General features: G+C 37.7%; 1 protein-coding gene across 2 annotated transcripts in view; it reads left to right on the top strand.

Annotated features, from left to right (window-relative positions):
- LOC128017151 (phosphatidylinositol-binding clathrin assembly protein-like) overlaps window positions 1–17227 on the top strand; it is a 45849-nt gene extending 28622 nt beyond the window's left edge. Inside the window, exons 12-19 of one of the 2 annotated variants that reach the window (XM_052602379.1) lie at window positions 2367–2464; window positions 3893–4012; window positions 6416–6547; window positions 6833–6863; window positions 6931–7096; window positions 12709–12765; window positions 12875–12991; window positions 13872–17227. In XM_052602379.1, the coding sequence (XP_052458339.1) occupies window positions 2367–2464; window positions 3893–4012; window positions 6416–6547; window positions 6833–6863; window positions 6931–7096; window positions 12709–12765; window positions 12875–12991; window positions 13872–13886 (736 nt within the window). In that variant the 3' untranslated portion in view covers window positions 13887–17227. The remainder of the gene's footprint in view (window positions 1–2366; window positions 2465–3892; window positions 4013–6415; window positions 6548–6832; window positions 6864–6930; window positions 7097–12708; window positions 12766–12874; window positions 12992–13871) is intronic. The other variant, XM_052602380.1, reaches the window with a different exon arrangement.
- The last annotated feature ends 226 nt before the right edge of the window (window positions 17228–17453 follow it).

The following is a 17453-nucleotide window of genomic DNA, read 5'->3' on the forward strand; positions in this document are numbered from 1 at the left end:
GAAAGAACGCACAGGTGAGCTCAGCAACTCCAAAAGACCTGGAAGACCACGGAAAACAACTGTGGTGGATGACCGAAGAATTCTTTCCCTGGTGAAGAAAACCCCCTTCACAACAATTGGCCAGCTCAAGAACACTCTCCAGGAGGTAGGTGTATGTGTGTCAAAGTCAACAATCAAAAGAAGACTTCACCAGAGTGAATACAGAGGGTTCACCACAAGATGTAAACCATTGGTGAGTCTCTAAAACAGGAAGGCCAGATTAGAGTTTGCCAAACAACATCTTAAAAAGCCTTCACAGTTCTGGAACAACATCCTGTGGACAGATGAGACCAAGATCAACTTGTACCAGAGTGATGGGAAGAGAAGAGTATGGAGAAGGAAAGGAACTGCTCATGATCCAAAGCATACCACCTCATCAGTGAAGCATGGTGGTGGTAGGGTCATTGCGTATGGCTGCCAATGGAACTGGTTCTCTTGTATTTATTGATGATGTGTCTGCTGACAAAAGCAGCAGGATGAATTCTGAAGTGTTTCGGACAATATTATCTGCTCATATTCAGCCAAATGCTTCAAAACTCATTGGACGGCGCTTCACAGTGCAGATGGACAATGACCCGAAGCATACTGCGAAAGCAACCAAAGAGTTTTTTAAGGAAAAGAAGTGGAACGTTATGCAATGGCCAAGTCAATCACCTGACCTGAATCCGATTGAGCATGCATTTCACTTGCTGAAGACAAAACTGAAGGGAAAATGCCCCAAGAACAAGCAGGAACTGAAGACCGTTGCAGTAGAGGCCTGGCAGAGCATCACCAGGGATGAAACCCAGCGTACGCTGATGTCTAATTGATCTCCAGACTTCAGGCTGTAATTGACTGCAAAGGATTTGCAACCAAGTATTAAAAAGTGAAAGTTTGATTTATGATTGTTAATCTGTCCCATTACTTTTGGTCCCTTAAAATGGGGGAGACACATATACAAACTGTTGTAATTACTACACCATTCACCTGATGTGGATGTAAATACCCTCAAATTAAAGCTGAAAGTCTGCCGTTAAAGCATATCTTGTTTGTTTCATTTCAAGTCCATTGTGGTGGTGTATAGAGCCAAAAAGATTAAAATTGTGTCGCTGTCCCAATATTTATGGACCTGACTGTAACCAGCTCATTAGAAGAGAGCTCCATGCATGAAACTGTGTTCTGGTGCTAAGAGATACATACTAAATGTGTACAGCGGTGGTACGCGAGGACTATTGTGCATACGCCAGTCTGAGATTTTGGGATCCAGAATCATTTAAACTGGAAATAAAGCTTATGTCAGATAAATTAAGAGATATCTAAGATTCAGTATACTTTCTAGTTCACTGATCAAATAACAAAATTGTGACTGATAATATGAAGAGATTGGCACCTTCAAATTTATATTTAGAAATTAATATTTCAGCATCTTATATACACGGTAAAACTTTGCAACAGTACTTGATGTATTTGACAACAGTTTTTGTTGTTTGCCTGTTTTAAACCGCTGCTGGCATCATGAATCTCATGATTCGCTTCTTTCGACAATCAACCTGTTGTGGGAGTTGCATCATCAGCGAGCAAGCTCCCACAACAGTTTGATTGTCGAAAGAAGTGAACGGACGGTCACGACCCAGTCTTTTCTCCCTGCCAGGCTTTTTATGCAATTCTTTTTTAGGTGTTTGCCCTTTTTGGCTCTGGACTCTGAGCTGCTCAGTGATTATACTCCAAATTAGTTTTCAAAGCCTTTACAGAACACACAAAGACTGAAAAACAGCATATTTAGACTGTGCTGTACACTATGTGAGGACGGGGAGTACTAGATGTCGACATCTACAGAATAATAACTGACACATTAATACCTGCTGTTTTCATTCGCTCCCTTTCTCAAAGGCTGTTGATGAAGCCACTTGAAAACAATGAAAATGAGAGTCCAGTTGCTTTTGACTAAGTTCTACCAGACATTGTACAATGATCTATAAATGTATGCTTTTGTATTATATATTTAAGATATTTAAAAATGTAAATTAATTTTGTGAAAAGAGTTATACAATTTTTTTCATGATCCCTCGAAAAACAAATTCTAAATAACAGCATTTATTGGAATTTTTTTTTTTTTTTATGTAATAGACTTTACTTTTAATCAGTTGAATTTTATTGCTAAATAAAAGTATTAATAGCTTTAAAAAATCTTATTGTCCTCAAATATTTGTAATTTAATCCAATGTTTTGTAATTTTACTTAAATTTATTAAACTTACTTGTAGTTTGTACTGTGTTAAATATACACAAGTCTGTGTGGTAGAATTTGAATTTGTTACTTTTGCACTAAACTCCGTTTCTCTTGTACAGCTTGCCAAACCTCACCAGTGACTTGTTTGACCTCCAGCCTGCCTTCGTTCCTGCTGTGCAGAGCACTCCTATCTCCACCGCCAGCAATGCCTGGGGAGGTGCGTTCCACTCCACCCACATACATACATCTGATCACTGATGCCATGTCTATTGCTTTACCACTTCAGATCACTGACCTTTAATCTAGTCCCTGAAAAATCATTAAAACACACCAATCCACAAACGACCCTGAGATTAAAAAATGTGCTTTAATGGCATCATGATTGCAAGAGGAACACTCTTCTAAAACACCCAGCGATTTTATGGACTTCACAGACTCACTCTAGAGGAATCCTGACCAAGCAGCTTGCTAGGTTTTGCAACCCAACCAATGTTTTGTTGTGTTTGTGTTCTCCATACCCATCCATCCTGTTGTGTAGATTTACAACAGTGTTTTAGATATTCCGAAGTTTGACCTATTTGGGTGCCTTTCCACTCAGGGATTATGGGTCTGCTTGGGAGCTGTGCTGAGGGTCAGAGGTTCATTTTCAGCAGTTCAGCGCACCTGCTGTGCTAGTGTGAATTGAGGACACAAGGTGCACAGTGTAGACACACTCCCAGATTCTCAACTATGCCAGAATTTGTAGGTCACAGTATGCACTTGGAGAGCCTAGCCAGACTCCAGACTCGGGTCTTCTGGGATCCACATATACTACTAACAGTGCAAAGATACACCAATGCAGACAGATGGAGGGATAAAGTTTTTTTAAAAAAAAGGGAAAGACTGCTGAATAATGAGGAGAGCAGTGAATAAAGAGCCACAGGCACAGATTTAAACTGTAAATTATTATTTACATTAGAAATCATGCAATAATAATAGGAATCCACCAGCATTTCAGCTGTTTCAAGTGCTTTGGCTGAAATGGTATTTAATGACAATTTCAGACAAAAATTCATGTAATGCCATTCTCAACTGGATGATAACTGTTATCAGAAACATTATTGTGGAGGAAAAATATGCATGTAAAATGGTCCAGGTTTAACTGGGTTGCAAAAAAAAATATACTATGATTATTTAGACACATTGAGATTGACAATTGTGATATGATGAACATTTAACAATTTCATTTCAGGCAAAAAGACAAAATCACATTTGAAATAGCATGTGCAAGACCATAAACTAACTAGATTAATTAGCCTTTTTACATGAATAAGCTATATTGTTACTTAGTTTTTATTTTGATGAATTGTGCAGCACTGGAATCAGTCTAAAATCTTAATAGTTAAAAAAGTATTTAAAAAAACTCTTTCTGACCCCAAACTTTTCAAAAGTAGTATTCATTTGAGACGCACACATGCTGGATGCACAATATGTTATTATATAATTTATAATTATTATAATTTATAATTTCATTGCATCACTGTTTGTTCCAGGAATTTCAGTGGCCAAAAGATGAGGCAACACTTTCATATTTTTTTTTCCACAGAGCTACAATCATGTTGTTTGACATCTTTCCATGTTTTGTATGTGTGTGTGTTACTCTCAGGTCTAGAAAGCAGCACTCTTCATCCCATGGCCTCCATGACTTCCATGTCCTCCATGAATGTAGATTTTGATGCTGTATTTGGGAGTAATGCTTCCAATAGTGATGTGAAGCCATCAGCTGGTAAAATGTCTCACAAGTGTGATTATTAATAACTGTGCTTATTAATCTCTGAAGATTTGACCCTTGTCAGGGTGCTTAATAACTGCAAAACTACGTAACCCTCATCCTAAAAAAACCCTCTTCTGCTGGTTTTGCTGTATTTTGTGTTTGTGGAGCTTTGCTGCTGGAACGCTGAAACAAACTGTACAGCTGGCTGCAGCACCTGCCCGCCTGACTTGGTTCTAGAGAGATTGGGAATGTTCTTTAGGGAGTCGCTCAACGTATTTTTCTTTTTATTTTATTTTCACTTACACGCTCATGTCGCTGCTCTGTGGTTGTGGACAGCCTGTTATCCTCCCTTCATCCATCTACTGTGTGTGTGTGTGTGTGTGGAGGCTGGGTGCTGACTGGCATTTTTTTCCATCTGTTAATCGTCTGCCGTTACACTCTTTATCTGAACACAGACAAGATGCGCACAGATTTCCACTCACCACTACACTCACTCACTCTCTGCCCCTTTACTTTGCTTCCTTCCTTTTCTTTTCTTGGCCCCTTTTTCTTACCTTATGCTTTTTCCCGTTCCCTCTCTTATGCTCTCTTTCCTGGGTTGTGATGGCTGATCTGATGATGATTTTTGTTGTTGTTGTTGGTCTCCTTGTTCCTGCTGGCGAAGCAGGAAGTAGAACCGTAGAAATATATGGCATGTGGCAGCAGACTGTCTCTCTCGCTTTTTCTCTCATTTACTAAAAGAATTAGCAAAATGCCCTATGCTATTAACCATTTGAAAACCAGATGTCAGCAATTAATGAAACCCATCAGCTGTTTGAAATTCAGCATTAAATTGCATTCACGAGTCTTATTTTTGTTGTATTTATATACCATCACAGTAATGTTAGTATTTTTAATTAGATTTTATTTTTAGTATAAGTTGAATGTTTTTTGTAATTGAGCTTTCATTTTTATTAGTATCAGTTTTTTATATTTCTATATATTTAATATTTCTGTATTTTTATTTTAATACTTTTTATTACAAGCATAAACTTATTTTAATTAGTTGCTAAGGGTAAACAAAAAAACGAAAGTTTTTTTTCCTCTGTTTTATTTTATTTCAGCTTTATTTCAGTTACCAAAAACTAGTTTTGATAATTTGTTACAAATAAATACCCTGATTCAAAACATATTTTACTTGTATAATGTGATATATTTTTGAATTATTGGAATTATCAATTTTTGAATTATTTGCATTGTGATTGGAAAGTGGGCAATCCTTAAAAAATGGAGACAACACTGAGGTTGCAGTTATTTGTCGAAAAGATTTCAAAAACTGTACACACAGTATTGTGATAACTATTGGCTAGATTTTTAAAAAGTCTGTGTTCGTATTAAAACAACGTCTGAATAGCTGTTGGTTAACATACAGTAGGCCACACAGGCTACTGATTAAATATGTCAGCAAAATAAAAAGGAAAGGAAAGTGTTTCTGAGAGCTCATACATTTTATTTGAAGACTACGAAGACATTTTTCCTCTTTGAAATAACATGCACTGATTAATCATCAACAATAGGCCTAAAAACATGTATTAAGAAAACAAAAAGAACCAGTATTTTGTGTTCATGTTGACTTTATTGTGCTCATAAGGAGAAGAATAAGATCAAAAGGAGATGACAGATTTCCATTTTATATAACGTTTCTTTAAGGACCCCTGTTGTTTTAGTCCCTCTTAGATCTCAGGGTGGTTCCTCTCTTTCTGACCTGTGTTCTGCTTTAGATCTGTATGTGTCTTTTGTCATGTCATGAGTGGGCTCACAGAGGCTCATCCCTGCTACTCGCATCATTCTAAACATCAGCAGGACTGCAGCACGCTTTCTCTTCTCTCACACTTGTCTCTCTGCTCTATAATAATTTGCCCTAACCAGGCCTGATGCCACAAGTTTCCAGCGACAAGCAATTTGAGTGTCCACACTGAAAGTGTGACTGCTGCACGATATGACACCCATTGAGAGCGTATTTGATGTTTAATGTAGTTATATTGAGTTGTGATTTGCTGATATGTATATAAATATATATAAAACACAATTTTTTTGTTTTTTTTAAGACTTATATCTCCACTTATCAATACAGAGTACTGATATTATACCGCTGTCCATTTGTACAGATTAATATTTATCCTTTCAGCTAACCTTAATAACCATGACCAACACATAGTAGGGAATTTGGTTTAATCAAGTCTAACTGATACACAATTAATTTAAATAAATACTGTAGAAAAACAAATCTAAAAAGCTTTAATCGCTGGATGCTTGTGTCGCTTCTGGTTAGGTGTCAGTCTGCAGCAAAAATAAGTGGTTTGTCACTCTCATAATACTTAATCAGTGTATTATGATATTCGATATTCTATCTGTTTCTCTATCCATCTTTCTCAGGTCATGATGCGTTAGGAGACTTGTTGAAGCCCACGGTGAACGTTCAGAGTCAAGCACCAGTCATGCCCCCTCATACAGGCAGCAAACTGTTGGCCAATGACCTGGACTCATCCCTGGCCAACCTCGTAGGCAGTGAGTCCCTCTCCCTCGCACCATTATTGGTCTTTTTGTGTGCCTTTCGTTATTTACTTGTTCATAAGTCCCTGACCTTCAAATTGCATTGGTGCTACTCTACTGAACAGCGAAGCAGCAGCCATATGGTGCTGTGTGTGTGTGTGTGTTGGACAGAGATGAATTAAACCCAGCTTAGGGGAAATGAATAGGTCTGTGATGCCTCAAATGTTGTAAGTCTTCCAGTATTATGCTTATGTGGGGCTGTTCTAACAGTCTATTTCTTTTTCCCGCTCTCTTTTTTAGACCTGCACTTTGGGGGAATACCAGGCAAAAAGTGAGGATTTACATGTAATTATCTAAATCATTACTGCTTGTGAGGTTCACGGTGTAAATAGAGGCAGTGTGTTTACATGCAGGTCTGATATGCAGTGGACTCAGCCTGGAGAGAGGAAGCTGACCGGTGGCACTAACTGGCAGTCAAAGACAATGAGCAGCACCACCGCCTGGAGCCCCGCCCCCATGCCACCTGCTGCCATGCCACCTGCCGCCATGCCCGTGCCACACATGGTGAGCGAACAAACACTTAGATGCACACTCTCACTTACACACTGTGATACAGGCATCTAAATATACTTGATCTACCTTTCAAAACGTTGGGGTTGGTAAGTCACCAAGGCTGCATTTATTTGATGTTGTAAAATATTATTGGAATTAAAAAAAAAAAGTTTTCTTTTTTAATGAAGTAAAAAATGTGTGTTATTTATGTGATGGCCAAGCTGAATTTTCAGTAGGCATTACTTCAGGTTTCAGGATCAGATGATCCTTTAGAAATCATTCTGATATGCTGCTGATTTGGTGTTTGAGTAACACTTCTTATTACTATTTATGCTGAAAACAGTTGTTCTGTTCAATATTTATATGGAAACCATCATATTTCTTAGTGTATACTCAAACAGTAATACTTTATTTACAATACACTTGATTCTGTTTGGTCACTAAACTTTATAATTGACCAGGCAGCCGATGTCATGCATCTCTGTGCTATTTTTATTGTCTCTCAGATCACTCTGCTTACGTAACAATAATGTGCACTTAATATTTCATTACCATTTATTTATTAGTACTTTAATGATTCAGGTTAATGATCAGTCAGTTGGGCATTGTAGCAAAATAAACAACTTTAGGGTATGAAGGGGCTTTCACTTTGTTCAGCCAGTGACCCCTTATATTATATACAGACATTCTTGTATATCTAAACCTTCTCATTCACACACAAACATCAATTTAAATATTCTTAAACTTATAAACCCAAAGCAATCCATCTGTTGTAAAGCTCAATTCACAACAAATATCCAGATTTCATACACTAGATGGCAAAAAAAATAATTCATGAGTTCATCTTTATTATTGTTATGTATTGTGTAGCTGCAGGAAATATGAGTGTGTGTGTGTGTGTGTGTGTGTTTCTTCCTGTTCTCAAGCTTTGTGTATTGATCTGTGCTGTGGAGAAAGTGCATCATCCAGTTTGTTCTAAACATGTTACTAGCTTAATATTAAGGGCTTTAAAAACTTATAAGATACAGTATAGTATATAGTTTCATTACGTATAGTTTAAAGCGGCTCAGCCCATCAGATGCTCAGACAGAAAGGCTGCGTGTGCCGCCTCCAGAAATGCTACTTCCTGAATGCATTACGTACATTTCACTGGTATACTCTCCATCTGCAAATGTTAGAATGTCATGGAAATATCTCCATTTTGCTGTCAGAAGTGCATGAGCCTTCTGCTTTGCGATTCTCTGCTAAGCTTCACAGACTTGATTTAGGACGAGCGCCGCACCAGTGCATGCGCGCCAGACTGAGCGCAATGCAGTAGAAGCGCAAAAATTTAATTTATAATATAAATTTATATTTTGCTGAAATATTTCTAAATGTGACACATGTAGATTTTTAAACCAAAAAGGAATGTATTTGTATGATATACAGTATTATAATATAAAATATATTTAATAGTCGACAAACTGTTAGTCGACCAGAAGATTTTATTAGTTGTTGGTCGCAGAAAAAAAAATAAAAATTCCAAAGGCGAACTCACGCAGTCTGTGACTAACAGATTGTTAATGGCTGGTGTATGTGGTACTACATACACCGGGGGGCTGGCGAAGTTCCCTTGAGCTAGACACTGAACCCCCAACTGCACCCCGGCACTGCAGCATAAATGGCTGCCCACTGCTCCGGGTGTGTGTTAACTGTGTGTGTGTGCACTTTGGATGGGTTAAATGAAGAGCATGAATTCTGACTATGGGTTACCATACTTGGCTGAATGTCGCTTTCACTTCACTTTCATTATAGGCTAGTTACATCGGGCAGGACATCCAAACACTTGCCTATCATTTATCTACATCAATATATGGCTTATCATCTGAAAAGTATTAGCAACTTTGCATGGCTGCTCAATCTAATGTTAACCCAGAAAAATGTGTGCTGTTTAAGTGTGTGCGGGGAGTGGAAACTGAACAGCAGCTCACTCGCTGCAGGACAAATGGAGGCACCATCAGAAAAGAGAAAATAAGAATCTGTAAAGACGCTACTTTTATTTGTGTGCACTCACTTTTGTAAAATAATGAAAGAAAACGGGATGCGCTTTCTGCCATCTTTCTCTATGAACTGGAGCTCGAAACTATGTATATCTTTGCCTTACAGACATTACAAATATATCTAGCGAAATGTATACTTTCAAATGAACCAATTCAAATGGAAAACAAATATTATCATATTTAGTAATTCTAATGAAACATGCATACAGTCGCATCACTACTGCAGAGATGACAAGGCCGTGTCACCGTCTTCATCTCTTAAACCGAAAAACAAAGAAAGCACTAGTTTATCAGTGAATTTTAAAAAATTGTTCATGCAGCCTCCTTACTGTTTTTCTCTGACACATTCATAATCATTACTTCTGTCGATGTGATGATTCAAGCTTGTTGCTTATTAGGCAATTAAATGGTTGATCCAATGATTTAAAGGGTTAGTTCGCCCAAAAATGAAAATTATGTCATTAATAACTCACCCTTATGCTGTTCCAAACATGTAAGGCCTCCTTTTATCTTCGGAACACAGTTTAAGATATTTTAGATTTAGTCCGAGAGCTCTCAGTCCCTCCATTGAAGCTGTGTGTACGGTATACTGTCCATGTCCAGAAAGGTAAGAAAAACATCATCAAAGTAGTCCATGTGACACCAGAGGGTCCGTTGGAATTTTTTGAAGCATCGAAAATACATTTTGGTCCAAAAATAGTAAAAACGACGACTTTATTCAGCATTGTCTTCTCTTCCGTGTCTGTGTGAAAGAGAGTTCAAATCAAAGCAGCTGGATTTCCGGTTCACGAACGAATCATTCACTTCACCAAATCGAACTGAATCATTTTAAACGGTTCGCATATCTAATACACATTAATCCACAAATGACTTAAGCTGTTAACTTTTTTAATGTGGCTGACACTCCCTCTGAGTTCAAACAAACCAATATCCCGGAGTAACGCATGCACTCAAACAGTACACTGACTGAACTGCTGTGAAGAGAGAACTGAAGATGAACACTGAGCCGAGCCAGATAACGAACAAAACATTGACTCGTTCACGAGTGAAGAACCGTTTCTGTCAGACGTGTCCGATTCATGAACCGAGGAGCTGATGATACTGCGCATGTGTGATTCAGCGTGAAGCAGACCGATAACACGTACTAGTGTTATGGGTGCGGGTAAACCGAAGGCTTGAATCAAGGGCAATCATCGCCAATGACGCCATTACGTCGAGCGCAAAAGAACTGCTGAACCGTTTTCTTCAACCGGTTTATTGAATCGAACTGTCCGAAAGAACTACTGGTGATCCGAACACCGATGCAACCGGTTCTTCACTCGTGAACGAGTCAGTCTATTGTTCGTTATCTGGCTCGGCTCGGTGTTCATCACAGCAGTTCAGTCAGTGTACTGTTTGAGTACATGAATTACTCCGGGATATTGGTTTGTTTGAACTCAGAGGGAGTGTCAGCCACATTAAAAAAGTTAACAGCTTAAGTCATTTGTGGATTAATGTGTATTAGAGATGCCAACCAGCTGCTTTGATTTGAACTCTCTTTCACACAGACACGGAAGAGAAGACAATGCTGAATAAAGTCGTCGTTTTTGCTATTTTTGGACCAAAATGTATTTTCGATGCTTCAAAAAATTCCAACTGACCCTCTGATGTCACATGGACTACTTTGATGATGTTTTTTTTTACCTTTCTGGAAATGGACAGTATACCGTACACACAGCTTCAATGGAGGGACTGAGAGCTCTCGGACTATATCTAAAATATCTTAAACTGTGTTCCGAAGATAAAAGGAGGTCTTACATGTTTGGAACAGCATAAGGGTGAGTTATTAATGACATAATTTTCATTTTGGGGCAAACTAACCCTTTAAATGGTTTATTAATAAATGTGCGATTAGTCGACTAATGCTTCAAATGAACAACTACTAGTCAACCAGAAAAATCTTTAGTTGGGGACTGCCGTAATTCAAAACTTAGAAAATACCAAGATATATATATACAATACAGTATATAGCGATTCAGCCAAAGGATACAGAAATATGAATTTTTGCTCATATCACCCAGCTCTACTGTGAATGACTAACCTTCAATGTCTCTCTTTCTGTCTCTTTCCACCTTTTCTGTGGTCTGCATCTTTCTGGCCTGTTTCTCCTCGTGTCTGATGTCTTCAACTCTGCTCACTCTATCTGCTCTGTATGTTTCTGTCTTTCTCTCTATCTTCTTTCTTGTGCTTAACCCAGCAGACTGGAATGTTCTATGCTAGTTATGTAAGTACCTCCAATAAGGTTCTATTAAATTGAGTATCATTAATCGGGATCGATTCGCACATTTCCCTCTCTTTCACACCTTATTTCTTGATTTCTATCTTCACTTATTTGGTCAGTGTGTTAAATTTTCAGTAAATTGAGTTGAATTGTGGGTGAAAATGGGCAGTTATGTACTTGGAAGAGTTGTGCTTTAAAGTCAAATACAAACCATTGTCAAGTTATAATCTTCTGAGGTGTTTTGCATCCTTTTCCTAATAATAATTAAAAAAAATAGTAGAGCTGTTATTTTAGCGTGTACTCTTGAGACTAATTAAAAACAATAGTTTGATGTCTCTCTAAACCTCTGGTTCCAGGCCGAATGACCCCAAAAGTTTCCTCGCACTGTGTGAATGGGCTAATAATGTATATTCTACTGTACTCTATTTTACTGTAACTTCCAACACCCTCCCTATTGCTGGTAAAACCCAGTAAATGTCATATGTTGATTTCCCTGTGACATATAGATGTTTGTTCAGTCTCTCATGTCCTTTTTGTAGCATTTGATGAATTATTAATCTTTTGGATCTTTGACTTGCAAACCAGACTTGTTCAAATGTGTGCATTTTGGGGCTGCAATTTACATAACCTGTTTACGATTCAAAACAGATCAGTAAGATTGGGATCAGTAAGATTTTTATTTTTATAAAGTTTGCACTGATTCGATAAAAAAAAAAAACAGTAATATTGTGTAATATTAATTGAAAAAGAACTGTTTACTATTTTTATATTTTAAAATGTAATTTATTCCTGTACTGGCAAAGCTGAATTTTCTGCAGCCATTACTCCAGTCTCAAGAAATTTTTCACATCATACATTTCGAGAACAGTTCAAAAGAAATTCATTTATTTTAAATTGAAATATTTTGGCACATTAAATCTTTTCACTCTTACTTTTGATCAGTTATATGCATCCTTTTACAGTATAGTAAGACAACAGTGCAATTGAAATGCATCATTTAATTTAACTGAGACCAAATTTATTAAAAAATATATTTATTCATTGTTTGGTGAATTTCTCAGTGTCAAATCCTTGAGTCATATTGTTTTGCTTCAGTGTTGTGCATTGTTGCATGTGTTGAATGGACCAGCCTAGAAATCAGTGCAGGAGAGTTTTAAGTACACCTGACGTGTCATGAGTGCAAAAGAGTGTAATTAAACAAGCTCTTTCAATGAACCAGACATGATCAGTGAGTACACTAGTGTTTGATGAGTGAGTTTGTCATTGATCACTCGGTCAGTCAGTGCACTGATGGTTGATTTGTTAACCCTATTTCCCCCTCACAGGCTCCTGCTTCCATGGCGTTTCCCATGACAACACCTCAAGTGCCTGTTTATGGAATGGTGAGTATTGTGACCTTACAGTGGCTAGTACATGGATATTGTGTAAATTAATTTAATTGGTAAAAGCTAAAAGAAAATAACGCTGCTTGTTGTATTTGGGTGATTTTAGGTCCCTCCTCAGCTGGGACAGATGGGAGGGGTTCCAGTAATGACCCAACAACCCATGTTGTACAACCAGCCTGTTCTCAGACCCACTAACCCTTTCACCCCCATCCCTGGAGCCCAGGTACACACACACACACACACACACACACACAGACACAGTGGCCTCACATGCATTTAATCCATACACTGCTCTAATTTACCAAACCTTTATATTGTAGTTATCTTTCAGTTTCAATAGACTGAAACTTAACATTGAAAGCACAATAGACCACTTACTGTCTATTTATGCCATTAATATTGAACAAAACTACTTAGACAGGATTAAATTGGTCTTAATAATTCCTTAATGTTAATATTGTTTCTAGTAATGCAGTAAAGGTTTTTTTTTTTAGTACTGTTACGATTTCAATTCAATTCAATATTCTAATTTTCTGAGATACTGAATTTGGGATTTTCCTTAGTTGTCAGTTATAAACATCAAAATTAAAAGAAATAAACATTTGAAATATATCAGTCTTTGAATATAATATACAAGTTTCACTTTTTGAATGGAATTGGTGAAATAAATCAACATTTTGATGATATTGTAATTATATGACCAGCACCTGTATGTTTGATCACAGATTTTAATGTTAGGTGTTATTTAATAATGATTAATTACAGATGTATACATACATTACATGTATTCGAAAAATGTATACATTTATCTTTAAATTGATTGACAGCCTTAGTATTAATATTATATTATTTCACTTTTAAAATTTTGTTATAGCATATTAGTTTTTGCTGTAGTATTGAGAATCATCAAATTTCACTAGTATTCAAATTTCATCAGCAGATTTCATTGGTATTGTATTTAACTACTGGAATTATAGTATTGAAACATCCCCATCACACACACACACAAAAAAGTGCAGAGATGCTCCATTTACAAGACATTCTCTATTGCTGTATTCACACGGCCATAGCTTATTAATAACTCTTTGTGTGTTGTTTTACAGATGCAGTTCATGTAAAAGTAGCACTTAAGCAGAGCGCCAAACAAGACGGCTGAAAAGAACAAGCAAGTGAGAGGAGGATCCGACTACCACCAAATAAAAGGAGATCAGGACAAAAAGAAAGAGTGTGCATATTGAAAGGAATGTGTTTGTGTCAAGAATGTTTACCTCACTGTCTGAAACGGCTTACCTAACACACACACACACAGCCCAGACGAGAGCGCATATAGTGTGTCTTTTTTCATCTCTTGAGGTTAATTTCTTTCCCGGGGCACAGTGTCTACTGGCAGGTGTGATACATCATAGAAAGCATAGATTTTACTGCAGATATTAAATTACCTAACACAGAGCACTCTTCCTTTTTTTTACTTCATAATTAATATGAATTAGATCTAAAGTCCAACACTTTGGACTTCCTGTTACTGTCGTTGTTTGCTCTGTTATGAAGATGCCTGTGTTGAGTTCAGGAAAACTGAACAGTACAGGTTACAAGGTTATAAACATGTTTAAGTCGCTCGTCATCACAATGTCTTGCCTTCTCATTTCAGAACAAGGAAAGAATTTGACCTCTTATATAAGGTGATCTGAACCCCCAAGCACTTTACACATGCGTTTATGTGTAACGTAGTATATAACATTGAGCTGGTCTCTTATACCTAGAACATTAGCAGTCTAATGTTAATAATTAATGTGTTACTGATGGCTTCTGTTCAAAATGGTTAGTCAGTCCTTCTTTGTTTATACTGGTTAAAGGGTTTCTGTTTCAGACATGATGGTGCTCTTGCACATACATGCGCACACAAATTAGTGTCACGTTGAAAAGCCCCTCTCACTGGCCTCCCACCTTGTTTTGTCACTCCAAGGACACTGATAAACATATCTGCTCCTACTCTTCTGTGTTAACCAAACATGTCATGCATTTACAACTACATCTCACACTCTGAGCTTTCTCCCAAATGTGCCACCCATCCTGGGAGCAGGCGACCGGAAGCATTGGAGAAGGGTACAGGGTGTGTGGCCCAATTCAAAAATCAGTTTTTAATGAGGGTTGTGTTCAATACTTTGTTTTTTAATCATTTTTTTGTTGTCTAGAGCATGTTACATTAAATATAAATATTTTTATTATTTCAGAAAATGACATGAATTAAAATGGGTCTGTTTTATGTTGCCAAATTATGTACGTATGTGATTCGAGAGATGCCATAAATTCTTGGAATTGGACGTGCGTATCTGTGTTTGCCAACTCTGGAACCAAAATCAATAGCTAAAATCTACTTTTAGTGTGTTTTTGTGCAGTCCCTTAAGAATACGGGGCACTGTTAACAGGGTATCTTTATTTTTGCTTGTGCAGCCAAAGCATTTTTGGTCCTCTTGAAATCCCTTTAACCCTTTCTAGAGCAGGTTTCCACTTCAGCCTTCACATCATCCCACAATTCCTGCTTTGTTTCTTCATGCTAGATTTAGGGTTTATTCTGCATGGACTGATGGAAGAAATGCTGTGGTAACAGTTGTGCCATGATAAATGAGCCATAAGAAGCTATGGTTTACAATGGTTTTAAAATCCTACTGATTTCAGAGTTTCTACTCCTTGTCGTGCCTAACAATGCTTTTCAGCCGTTTTAAAATCACTGTAGACTACAGCTTCATGGGGATTATTGCTTCTTCACTACACATAGCTGGAAAGGTTTCATTATGTAAGCACACACAAATGCAAAGTTTTAATCATTTATTGGTAACATAATAATCCTTCTAAGCAGTCAGTCTTAGACATTTGGAGCTCCATTAGGGTGAATAAGTCCGATTTTGACCGTCCATCAGTTCATGTGTGCTCTTTGCTTAAGACATCATCACAGCAAGTTTCATGTTGCTTTAATGTGTGCTTTGTGATTGCCTGCGCTTCCTTTTGTAGAAACAATGTGCATCATGTTTTTCTGCTTGCTTATTTATGTGTGAGTGCAAGAGTCTGTTAATAATTCCTTTTTGAGCACATCTTAAAAATCTTGTGGGTTTATTTTCGGAGCACTGTCAGGGGGTCCAGCAGGTTCAGACTGAAAGCTGTTTGCATGCAGGCTCACTGTTGATGCTCTCGCTGGGTTTACAATGGGACCGATGCTGTTTAATTAGGATCTCTTCTATTATCCATTCACAGGAGGCTTTGTGTGTGTGTGTGTGTGTGTGTGTGTGTGTGTGTGTGTGAGAGAGAGAGAGAGAGAGAGAGTAAATGTACATTGGTGAGCTTCAGTAAGGATGATAGATCTCAAGATGTACAAGGGTGCTATCATGAGCCGGGGTTTCCATGGTAATCTCCAGTTTCTGGTCCTTGGCACAGGTCGATGAGCACAGTGTTTGCTTCTCTTAGTCACATTTAGTCTTTTTTAAAATATATTATTAAAAGCTCTGCATGCATTAGCAGCCCTGCCTGCAGTGGAGACTGTCTGAAGTTTCTTTGGCAGCCTCTGAGAGTCGTGCTTTTGGAGAACCTATAGGCTTGTTGACTTGTTTCTCTGGCTACGGGTCATTAATGCTTTTTCTCTGACACACCAAAGGCTTTTCATTACTTTGTTTTGCTGAGTTGAGGCGTTCAATAAGCCAACTATCTTTTTTTATTTAGAATCCCTGATATTTGTAGAAACCCAAGTCCCTATGTTCTTTCTCTTACAGCTCCCTCTTGTGGTTGCAGTGTCATCTTTCATATAAACAGCTGCTAGTTGGTCCTTTGTTTGCTGTTTTGGGGCAAATGTCTTCATGTATTGGACTCACCGCTCTACAATCAACCTTTATTTAATTGCACCCGGCCAGACTCCAGTGTACCTCTGAACTACTTAACATGATTTTATACATTTCGTCTTGGCTTAGCAGGAGCCTTTCAGAACCAGTGTGCCAGCGTGTGCCACACGTCTCAGACCTCTGTTGGGGATGCTTGGTGTTCAGGCCCCTTTCACCATTATGCTGTCATAGAGCTGTCTTAGCTTCTCCTGCTTTAATGGTTTTGTTTTAGGTGAGCTATCTGTCTGCTACATTCTTATTAGCATATCTTTGTCTTTATTTTCCTGTTGCAAAGATATATGCAGTATGTTCAGAAATCTGTATTCCGTATGTATCAGCCCAGGGCAGCAATGCAGCAACTTTTAAAAAGAATCAGTTTATCATCAAATGCCTAAAAAAGAGAACACACAACCTCCATGTTTGTTCGTTTCCCCACTGTGTTTTTTGTAATTTATTTATGCAGACCATAAGGAGTTTATTCGGCATGGTGAAAATAAAAAGCAGAAACTGTGGGATTGTTTAATATATATATATATTTTGTCTTCCATTTTTGTTTGCATTTCATTCACATAAATAAAGTCCCTTTTCATTCATGAGTTGTTGGTTATTTTTCCTTGGTTTCATTTTGTCTGTCATTTCATTCATCTCATCAGATTGAGGGCCTGTTAAATCCCAAACAGGAAGATCGTTACCCTCCAGTTAATTTTGGATGATCTGAGGTCTGGTTCTTTTATTTTCTCTTCTCTGGCCTCTTGATGAATTGCACTTCATGTCTGCCTCACGGCCCATAATGCAGGGTTTTTACAGAATGAATGCACG

The sequence above is a fragment of the Carassius gibelio genome, chromosome A7 (genome assembly GCF_023724105.1).
Source record: "Carassius gibelio isolate Cgi1373 ecotype wild population from Czech Republic chromosome A7, carGib1.2-hapl.c, whole genome shotgun sequence".
Classification (NCBI taxonomy): domain Eukaryota; kingdom Metazoa; phylum Chordata; class Actinopteri; order Cypriniformes; family Cyprinidae; genus Carassius; species Carassius gibelio.